The sequence below is a fragment of the Protopterus annectens genome, chromosome 14.part0, assembly GCF_019279795.1.
Source record: "Protopterus annectens isolate FY-2018-M chromosome 14.part0, PAN1.0, whole genome shotgun sequence".
NCBI lineage: Eukaryota > Metazoa > Chordata > Ceratodontiformes > Protopteridae > Protopterus > Protopterus annectens.
The window spans coordinates 294,837,910-294,850,209 of record NC_056748.1 but is presented as its reverse complement, the minus strand read 5'-3'; the positions used below and the strand labels follow the sequence as shown (position 1 = coordinate 294,850,209).

The 12,300-nt window shown below is 37.3% G+C and overlaps 1 protein-coding gene across 1 annotated transcript in view; it reads left to right on the top strand.

Annotated features, from left to right (window-relative positions):
* Positions 1-12,300, top strand: part of GPR26 (G protein-coupled receptor 26) — a 492,189-nt gene that overhangs the window by 422,323 nt on the left and 57,566 nt on the right. The window contains exon 2 of the mRNA XM_044056019.1: positions 8,208-8,321. Within this exon, the coding sequence (XP_043911954.1) occupies positions 8,208-8,321 (114 nt within the window). The remainder of the gene's footprint in view (positions 1-8,207; positions 8,322-12,300) is intronic.

Here is a 12,300-nt window from a genome sequence, read left to right as displayed (position 1 = left end):
TTATGAGAATTATATATGTTTTCATATACCATGACATCCACAAACTCCTCCAGTTTTAAGTTACAAAAGAAATATTAATGCCATACATACATAAATTTAAATGAAAACAAATTGTACAAATTATAGTATCTCATTCACTGAACACCTTATTTTGGTCCAAAGAGTTTCCTCAGTTGTATGTTGACTTATTTGAGATGATGTTCCCCGATGCATCTAAATAGGCTTTGCAAAGAACCCAGAGATCTTACCTTTCCACTATATACCACAAGTAAAGGCTTCTACATACCTTCCACCAAATTAATGAGAAAGAATCCACAATAATAACTTATAACCTTGTTTTGTCCAAATGTACAACATAGAGTGAAGTCTAAGAGACAAAGAGACCACATCAACAAACATTTGAGAGTAACAGAGGCACCACTACAATGCAACAATGCATTTTACATTGGTTGCAAGTAGCAAACATCTTGCTAAAAATGTTCAGCATAAAGAGATCCTATAAAAAGTTATATGTTCCTTTTCCACACATATATCAATAGTACCCATGGAAAACATGTGAAACAGAAAGACATTTCCCCCATTACATATTTCAGTCTGTTACTGTCAGATGTATATGCTGCAACCCATTGCAACCTGCAACCCATCAAACACACAGGTGTGCCTAGCAGTTAAAGGCCCTTTAATGACTTTGCACACTTCAGATGCCTGACTGTGACAAAATGAATACATGCACAACAGCCACAGTACTATATTTCATTTCATTATCAGATGCCTACAGTGCAAGACATTACAACCTTACACACATAGATGTGTCCACCAGTTACAGCCAGTTTATGCATTCTCTTATACCTACTTTATCCTATGTAGGGTCAGAGAAAAGTCATAGGCAATTCTGGCAAGCAGTGTGTGCAAGGTAGAGGACAAGGCTTATGAAAATGGCTTATGAAATTAAGTTTTTAAGGATTCTTGAAGAGCTACAGGGGAGCCTCCAGCCTCAAACTGTGAGATAGTTCCACAGATAAAGAGCACAATAAGAAAACAACAGATAATAGTGACAAATAATGGCTTGCAGTTTGCTTGTATGGAACACAACATAAATGCAGTATATTAAGTGAATGACTCAAATTACAATAACAGGGTGATGAGTTTGACTGGATTACGAAAGCACCATCTGCAGATGGAAAGTAAGCTTACTTTGAAAATCAAATAATACTCAGGATATTAAACACATCTGTCAGTTGCCTGTAACTATTGAGAGTGGGAAACAATATTACTTATATGATGGAAGAAAGTACATATATATCACAACCTTGCAGACATGAGACAATAGGCCCTTGGAAACAGCTAGCATTTATCATCTCAGACTAATACACACATATATATATATATATATATATATATATATATATATATATATATACACACACATATATACATATATATATGCATATACATATATATATATTATAGCAATTTATTTCATATTTATAGATGAGGTATCTGGAATCGACAAATTCCAACTACTTTTCAAATATTCACTTCATAAAAATGGCTACCTCCTTACTATTCTTAAAATATTTGCAAATGAAAGTAATTCCTCTCATTGATGTACATTTCAAAAAGTATTATATGAATGCATTCACTCCTTCTGGATAATCACTTTACCCCATGATTTCAGTAAAACTGACCACACACACACAAACATACACACGCACATAGTTTTATATCCAAGAATAATATGCACTTTAACTAAGACCCATACCAATCCATTCCAATTGCTACTAGAAACCTCAATGCAGTATCTTCTTTAACCTATAGTTTTCCTCAATCCATATCTGATGTGATCAATCTTGTTTTACTAACATCACTAAGTATTTCACAATTTCTTCCTTCCTCATTCCAGATTACACTCTAATTTCCTAACATTTCCAACAACTTCTACTGACTGATAACCTTCTTAAACTGTGGCTCTTTCAACAATGCCTTAGGATCCCATAGACAAATAGACAACTCCATACAGATGCCATGACCAGAATGACTGACTTAAAATAAAGCCCCAGTAAGAATCTGTGGACAGTATCTGTCACTGAACAGTTAATAAGAAAACAAAACCCCCCAGAAATTGTGCAATCTGCTGGAATGGTATGTGAACTCATCAGCTGCTAATGTATCTACCTGGTCATTAATTGAATTGCACAGAAGTCTCACCATGCAGTTGTATGTTAGTGCAGTGACATCTTTGCAGATTACAGTAATGTCTTTTGTTTGGGGGTGGTTAATGCAGACTGGCTTCATATGGCAGGAAAAACAGATATATTTTATGATCATACTAAAGTGCACCAGGCATTCTGTCATGTCATGGTAGGGCAACCAGATGATGTAAGCGCAACAGATCCAAATGTGTAAATCTGAATTTTTTGTTAAAATTTCAAAAGTAAATTGTACTTTTTTTTTTTTTAGTTGAAGTTACTAATGTTCAACGCTGATCATGCATCAGTAACTGAAAAAATAAAAGGATAGAAACAACTGAAATGCTGATGTGCATTGCCAGGCTGCAGGAATGGTACAGAGGGAAGATTCTTTTACCATAAGCAATATAGGTGTGATTCTTTTTATTATGAGAATGATGCTACCTACATGAGTGAGATAAGGCTGATAATTCAAAGCCAGGTTACATAAAAAATGCAGCATGTTACTAAGAAAAAATGAAATGCCTTTTGCAAGCAAATGACATCTTATTTATGATGTGCGGAAACTGTAGGAATGTTTTAGTTAAATGAAAAAAAAAATAATGCAGGAAATGCAGTCTCTTGTTTGGGAATGTGTATTGGGACTTCTGCTCATTTTAGGTAATCTGCATGGGTTTCATAAACACTATGCCCCACTGAATAGGATCGGCAAGCATTAGACACATGTACCAAAGTCTTTTACGATTCATACATACAACTATGCAGTGTGATAAGCACCTGTATGCAGAGGCATTCCACTGTGTAGGCTTACTACTTCATGCATGGAGTGCCTATACAACTGAGTTCTCCACAGGATTGTTCACAATTCAAAGATACTATTAACATCTCAACAACAAACTGTAGGACATGAACTGCATAATGGTAATCAGATCAACAACATAAACTGTAGGACATGAACTGCGTAATGGTGATCTTAGAATATGATGTTTGTGACATCTTGGTCCCATGCAATAAAAATGCCACTGTGGCATATTATGATCAGTTAATTTTCATTTCATCTCTGAAGAACTTGCACGCAGCTTATACCATTTATAAATAGCATATCCCCCTTAGATGTGTTCACAAACAGCAGTTCTATCCACTATACCTATGTTTCACCAGAACAGGTGCATTCTTATTTTACATGAATGTGGATATAAACCAAATAACACTAATCACAATAACTGTATGACTGGGACTCAGAGATGTGTTGTATGCCTGATCAGGGTTTAGACTGCTTGGCAGTGATATACAGCTGTATAAAGCTTATATGAATATATAAATGGAAACTAGATGAAATGGTGATCAGCTAACTGTGCACATGTGCTACAGTGAAAGCAAACCAACAAAAATGAAGCAGAGCAGTAAAGTGTGAGGAAATACAGCAGTCACAAGGTGGCTAGCACACTTCTCATAATATTTGAAAGCAGTAGGTAAAGCATGTTGGAAAACACCTGCTGTCAGGTATTCAGTCACCAGATATTTATTGTTTTCATGAAAAAGGAAGAAAAGGGAGTATCGGTCAATAGGAAATGGAGGACTAGAGAAACCAATCAGAAAAGCAACAGCAAACAGGAGTAAATTGGCACACACTAGGAGGATTGATATGGGTAGGACTGAGGCACACAGAAGGTAGACACATGATGATGGAGAGGAGTGAATAACATATGAGTGGTGGATTGTGGTACATTAGGCTGGAGGGTGTCTGGGAAGGAGATAAGGGGGCTACAAGCAAGATGCTGTCTGTCAAAAGGCTCTATAAAATGCCGGCATAACTTAGAAGGTAGTCTTCTTGGGAGAAGATAGCCAGTAATAGGGGCCACACCCTGCTCTGCTGGCCTAATGACAGTACCTGCTGAAAAAAGTACATTTGCTATTCACTATAGGTGGGTTTGATGGTGTCTACCTTGTGGGCCATCATGCTTTAACTGCCCCCTCAAATACATGGAAGGCTGGGCCACAGCAGGTGACTGAGTTGGGTTGCCTGCCTGGGAGAGTTTGGAACCCACTCTCCCTGTAGAAGTACTCCTAGCCCTCTTAACTGCTTCATCCCTAGTCACTGGGGTTAGGGCTGCCTGTTGTTTATTCTGAATTATGGTATACAGGAAGAAGACAGAACAAGGAGGACAAAATTACTCACAATGTACTACAACTGTCACAAGGAATATATACAATGTTATAGGCAAGTGCTACACTGACCATACCATGCCACGTGACTGCTGTCTCCTGTAGCTGTGGCTTGATTAGACTCTCACTCTGCCTATAATGCAGGCCACATGGACAAAACAGCCAGGTCACACAGGTGTAAGTGAGACTTCACTGCAAACCTGTATTTCAGCTTGTACATGCATGGCAACATATGCAAAGAATTGTGCCCACATCTTCACAACTTGGCTACAGCTGCAAGTGTATATGCAAGGTAGCAGAAACCTTACAAGGTACCTGCAGCCTCATAACTGAACATCTATGAAGTACCCCACAATGTGCATCAATTGAAAATAGGAAAATGAAAGCTGCACTATAGAGGTGACAGACTTCCACAGAATCCCACAAGATATGTGCTGGAATTATAAGGAGCAAAGCTTTGAATGACAAAAAGGGTATACATTACACACATTTGTTATATTTTTTTTACCTTTCCTGCATAAACTCCTTCAGAGCTTCAGGTGGTGGTGCAATAACACATTGTATCACTGCCTGCTGTACTGAAAGTCCTGAAGTAGCACATTGTATCACTGCCTGAATTGCTGAAAGTCTAGAAGTTGTCTGTAGACTAATGAAGCCACTTCATGAAATGGACTCTGATATGGTCCCAACAGCTGGTCCTAGAACTGACTGTACAAGACTTAAGAGCATTATCTTACTCTTCTTGGCACATTAGGCAGATGATGGACATGGAGCATGTACATGAGCAGCTATAGCCGTGAATATCCTTTAAAACAAGATGGTTGTCTGTAATTCAATATGTCATCATTAATTTTGAATTGACTTCCGCGGTGGTGCAGCGGTAGTGTTGTTGCCTCACAGCAAGAGGTTCTCCCATTTGATTCTCGGCTGGTGTGCGGGGACTGCCTTCTGTGTGGAGTCTGCATGTTCTCCCTGCGGTTGGGTGGGCATTTGAAAGACAGGTGTAAATGGGTGTGCCTTCACTAAAGGTTGAATGTCGCAGCTGGCACCTCGGCATTCGTGAAAATCTACTGCCAATCATTAGTGGACCGGAGTTCCGCTGTGGCGACCCCTAACCAGGAAAAGCCGAAAGACAACAACAACAATCAGCACAGACTAGAGCACCTGCAAGTCACAGCACAGATATACATACAGGAGGAACTCATGGCATAGCAGTGCTGTAGATACTAGTTGGGCATAAATTTGGCTGCATGCCACTGAAACACAGGTACTGTAGATATGCAGAATCTAGCTTCCTTTGTTCACATGCAGTGTAATTGCTATTTACTTGTAGCTTAGGTGGATGTTCTGTCATTTTACATACACTGAAGAAGAGGAGGAGTAGCTTCAAAACAACATTAGACGACAGCTGACTGACAGGAAAAAAAGAAGAGCATTCAGAAGATAAAGCCTTGAGGAGTTACACAGTGATCAATAGTACTTGGAGTAAGGGGTACCCTTTTAATGTGATAAACATGTGAGCTTTTCCAATATGGCTGCATCCCTAACAGGCTAGTATATCATCAGATTACACCACTCACCATACAATAGCATACTTTGGTACCTATTGTGTTATTTTTTGCACATTCTTACATTGTTGTGCATACCTATGGCAATCCATGGCTTCTGACTGGTAGTATATTGTTTACAGAAGTCCCCATATCATCCACATGGAGTAGACAAAAGGAGTTAGTCAACTTCTGGTGAGCGGAAAATGACTTCTTGATAAACATGCTTAGGACCCATGGGCATTAGCTATTTGGAGAGGGGTGCTCACCAGCACCTATGGGATCATTTCTGGGAGACAGTGATCCATGACACTAAAGATGTTGGTAAGTGGAATACCACAAAACATGAACATTGGATGTGTGTCACTGACATTTTCAAGTTGGTATGCAGTTTGGCACTCAGCATAGCAACAAAGAGTTATCCACCAAAGTGGGCCACCTCCTATTGCAATCTTAGCTGATAAGGATGAGTTCCTAGTATTCCTGCATTGAAACTAAGAAAACATAGGTATCATACCTGGGGGAGTGGTCACAAGATATGGGAGTGACCAACACTCACATTTCTCAGAAGGAGATGTACTAGATTAAGTTGTGCATTGACTGGATGCACAGACAACTGCATAGGTTTCCCATAGGTATGTCAGGTGAACTGACACACATAGATGTCAGTAGGGGCATAAGACTGTTCTACAGATGCACAGTTTGTACCACTGTTTGTATGACAGGCCCTGATATGTTACATGGTTTAGCAACATTCACTCTCTTCTGTCTTGTATTGTATAGTCACATGCCATATCTTGATAAAAATTAGCCCCTAACTCCAGTTGCCATTCCATATCCTTCTTATTTAGTGTACCTTCCAAATTACCACATCTCTGGTCCAACCTAACAACCACTGAAACAAAGAATTTAAACGTGTCCAATTGTTCAAAATTCTTTAAATGTTTATCTAACACATTATAATTTCTGCAAGTTTGTATTGCATACAGAATCTCAAACTCAAGTTTCCACAAGTTTTTCCTATCTAAAAACTTGAAGAATGTTCACACAGTGTGGAATGGTCTTAGGGTATTCTGTGGAGAGTTGTTCAGTTAAAGACATAGGTGTCCCTTATATGGATTGAGTCAGGATAAAAGTCTGATGTCATCAACTATACAAAGTGTGACAATGATGCCATGACAGCTCACGTCACAGTCAGATGACACTCAGACAGTCTTTTTCCACATGGGTGGTCCTCAACCCATTGTTTACTTATCATCATACTCATTATCATACTCAATAACCCCCATATTCCATTTTCTACACGGGGTCGGAGTGCCATTCAACTATCACCAATTCTGTCTATTGAATGTCATCCACCTACCTTTTTTAACACTCATGCCTGACGGTCACAGGTCTTCTGTCACACAATCCATCCACCTCTTTGCTGGATGCCCTCATTTCCTCTTGCTTTCTTCCTGTTTGTCCCAAATCTTCTTCACCAGATTGTTCTTTACTTTTTTGCTCGTGTGCCTGAACCACTGTAATCAATTCATTTACCTTTTCTGCCATTGCAGCTACTTTGGCTTCTACTCATATGTCCTCATTTATTCACCTGTCCCACAGTGTACATCCTATCACCTGTCTCAGGCACTTCATCTTCATTATATCTAACTCCCTTGACTGCTCTGTCTATTTCCCAGTTTTCTGTATTATGCAGTAGTACTGGTTGCACCACTGGTTTGTACACCTTACTTTTCAGCTCTTTGGCATTCTGCTGTTATATACTACCCATATGTCAGTTGGCTGCAGCCCCTCTGATTCTAGCTATGACCATCTCATTCAGACTTCACTTCTCAACCACCCCTCCTACATACTTGAAGCTGTTAACCTGCTCCACTATTTTGCCTTTTATCTCAGTTTACAGCTTCTTCTGATTTCGCCCATTTACTGCCATTACAACTGTTTTAGGTGGCTACAAAGCAATCTGTATGTATGGTAGAAAAGCGAATGTTGATATAGTTGTTAAAATATTCACAGAAAAAAATTGTAGATACACATTTCAACATTTGTTAGATGGTAACTGTTTTTAAGATACTTAGTTATTTTTGCACCTAATAGAACTAGTCAGATATCAATATTTTTTTTTATTTATGCAGATTTTATACATTTGTTATGTATTTGTAATATTTGTTAAATATTTTATGCATAGTTCTGTAAGCATCCTTGTTGGAAAGACACAATAAAAAACCTTTAGCAATGCTGCATTTCAACTAGTAGAAGTATAAATCAATTTTTTTCAAACTATATTTTTTGTATTATGCAGTGTAAGAGAACGGTGTCTGGAAGAACAGAAACGCAGAAGGCAGCGAGCAACAAAAAAAATTAGCACTTTCATTGGAACCTTTGTCCTATGTTTTGCACCTTATGTAACTACAAGGTAAGTAAACATTCTGCTATTGCTCAAATATAAACAATCTCAAAGTAACAAATAAGACTGATGTATAAATTTTCAAAAGTGATGACACCAAGCTCTGACGACAAACAAAACCAACGTGAAAGAGAAAAAGGGGCGGAGAACTAAAATGTGGCAAAAGTAGTAGTAGGGGACAAACCGTGAATCTGAGTCCTTGCGAATAAACAGACTGACTCATTGTTCACTAAAATATACTGTACTACACTGTAGAGAAGAACTTTTAAAGAGAGTAAACCCACAGAACACCCCCAATGGAAGAACTCTGCCCCTTGTTCCTTTCCCACTTTATGAATTTTAAGGGTAGACAAGCTTGCAAAAAAGCACATATATTCTCTCTCTAAAAACTCTTTTTCTACTTACTATGACATTACAAATTTTTATTGAACACTTCAAGAGGTCAAGCTGACAAACTGGAGTTTGGCAAGTCACCATCTAAAAATGTTCATGCCTCTGTTTTAGCTAATAATTAAAGTAAAATGAATGATGGGATGAAGGGAGAAGTCAAACGTGGAGTGGTAATTGACTGACAGATTTATGTGTTTAACTGGCAGTCTTTGCTGGGAGCTGCTCATTTTTAAGGAGGATCTGGAGGGGATCCCCAAGAAATGTAATCTATTAGGTTTAACAATGGAAACGAAAAGGAATGTACACTTCAAATTTTAACAGTGGATGATAAATTAAAGAATACACAACATTAGAGATTAATACGATGGATAAATAACTGCTGACATTATAAAATGCAGATTAAATAATAAGCACAATAAAACTAATTGACAACAAGATGCAAGACAAAGTATATTTTCTTCAGACTATTACATGGGATATTTTGGAGAAGTATGAAAAATATTTCTTTAGAGATGTATTTCAGCCTGAATTAAATACTTAGTAAAATTCTGCTATTTTTGGACATAGTTGTATCTTACAGGATTTATATGGTGAGAATGTAGAATTCTTATGGATAAAAAAAATTCTTTGCCATTAAGCAGGATAGCAATAGTCCTTCATATGGAGGTCTGATTAAAGAAAGGCTCTAGTTTGTATGGATGTCTTGTAGTTGATTCCAGGCCTCAATATGAAAATGCTGGGGACAATGGGCCAGATTCCGAAACAAAGTTGCAGACAGTGCAGCAGATTTCAGAGCACTGGATTCAGACATGATTACAGAAGACACACCAGAATCCATATAATTATCTGTTCAGAGTAGGATAATTATGGACTCCATGCATGCCCATTGCATTCCAAAACACAACATGTATGCCCAATGGAACGTAAATGCAACAAAGTGCTTCACTGGCTACATTTCCAAAACCCTCAATGAATGGAATACTGCACCCCAATAAAAGGAAGATATCACTGATGGAAGTATGCCAAATCCATACCATTACTGAAAAATAAAAGCAGAATGCAACCACCACTGAATGAAATACAACAGCCTGTGGTATTGCATGCACAGAGGAAGATATGGCAATGCATCCTTGAAGACAGCCAGTTAGACACCGAGCCAGATTACAACTAGTCAAACTGTCAGAGCAGGAAATAATCAATAGGTAATGCTCAGACAGACATCTAGTACAGGTTGTGTGTAACATGTGTAGCCCTGCTATATATATATATATATATATATATATATATATATATATATATATATATATATATATATATATATATATATAAAGGCAACCCCATATCTCTCAAAATCAAAGTCTGGCTGAAACTAGGTGTACTGGTGTCTAGGACATTCTGACAACATATGGGAAATCAGCGAGCCCTGAAATAATCCAATATGTGCTTTAAATCAAGCCAACATGTCCAATTCAGTACAAGTATGCATTCTTTATTCAAACAAACAAGTAGGTATAAGCGCTTTCATTCCAAAAATTAAAGCAGGAACTTCATCAGATACAAGGAAAGTAAAGAAATGAACAGTTTTAAATAGAAAGCCTTACATGACATCACTTCCTGGATTAATGAAAACCACTCCCAAGTCTGAAACACTACATGAATGTGTCAGCATAAAACAATATAAATATAAAAATGTAGAAATATAAAAATATAAAAATACATATAAAACTGATTGTGCAAATGTCAACACCCTAACTATATATTATAAACAAAAGAATAAAAATGTAAATATATATATATATATATATATATATATATATATATATATATATATATATATATATGGGTCTAGGACATTTCACTGAATGCACATTTCACTGAAAGTCAGATTAGTCTGTACTTTTCACTGAAAGCTCAATTCACTGAAAACTCAATTCACTGAAAGTTATACATCGCCTTTTCCCCACTATAGTGCAACCCTGGAGTTAGTATATTTAGTTAGGGGGTGTGGGGGGGGTGTAGCCCCCCACATATTTTAAGTATATATTATGTTCGGAAAACAGTAATATATTGGAATTGCAAGTATCCACATATATAGTTCAATATATTTAAAATATGTGTGTGGGGGGGCGGTACCCCCTTCCTATATATACTTACTCCAGGGACACACTACAGTGAGGAAAAGGTGGTATATAACTTTCAGTGAAATGTGTTTCAATGAATTGAGCTTTCAGTGATTTGTGTTCAGTGAAATGTGCATTCAGTGAAATGTCCTAGACCCATATATATATATATATATATATATATATATATATATATATATATATATATATATATGTGTGTGTGTGTGTGTATATATATGAAAGAAATGTGTAAATACAATATGCATACAGTTAAAAATCCATTAGGAACAAATGAATACATTTCATGTACATATACATGCAACAGGTATGAAGACCATTTATAAAAAACATTTTTGTACCAAATCCATATATAAAGGGAATGTTTCACCTATCAAGAGCCCTCAATTTAAGCAGACTGCTTATAGAAAGGCTGTCATGTAAGCCCAGCCAGTGGGTGGCATCAAGTCGTAGTTGCCAAAGCATCTCAGCTTTTTTGACTAAATATGGCCAGGCTGCCCCCAGTTATGTCTGTTTTTGGACTTCAAGTACTACAAATTTGAACTGGTGATTGTTGTACTCACTAATGTGTCTAGCAAGTGCATTCACTTCACTAGCATTCCTTATATTCCTAAGGTGCTCGATGATCCTATTTTTAAGCTTACATCCCATCTTCCCCAGGTAAAAACATGGACAAAAGGAACATATTGCACAAAAGACTACTCTTTCAATTGAATTACACCTCTCAAGTATTTTTATTTTCATTCTATTAATTTCACATTCACTGACTTCCAAAATGAAAGGGCAAAATGTACATGCCCCACACTTAATATGACCCTTCCTATAGATTCCATCATTATTACGTTCTAAAATGTTCTTCAAGTTAGGGCCCTTCTTGAAAACACACACAGGTTTTTCTCCTAAGATTTAAAAATATTCTGTTACTACTCAACAAATTCCAGTCCTTACACAGAATACCTTTAATGGTGTATGCATCATTTGAGAAGACGGTTGAAAAACTCGTGTGGTAATTGGTTACTTCAGACCCAGAGGAATGGTGCCCCCTATATTTTTCCTGGTTATGGACAATTGTTTAGTCATTCACAACAGTGTCTGTGACTGTTTTCAGTTATATTCAACCCAGTCAAATCGGGACGGTCAGTATTAGGGGTGCCCAAAATTTGTGCAAAATACCCACATTGTTTTTTTCTCACTAACCTCCTTCATAATGTTATAAATTAAATTGGGGGGGGGGGGGTAATCTCTTCTCAAGAACATTTCCTTCAAATTAAGGTATTCCCTAATAAAACCTGTCAAAGTTGTCACCATGTGTGCTGCATGCACAAATTGCCTCTTAATAACTGCACATTTCTGAGTGAATGGGTGGCAACTGTCGAAGTACAGAAAACAATTGGAACAGGTTTCTTTTCTGAAAATTTCAGCCATAAATCTCTTGCACCAGATCTTTCTTTAACAGAACA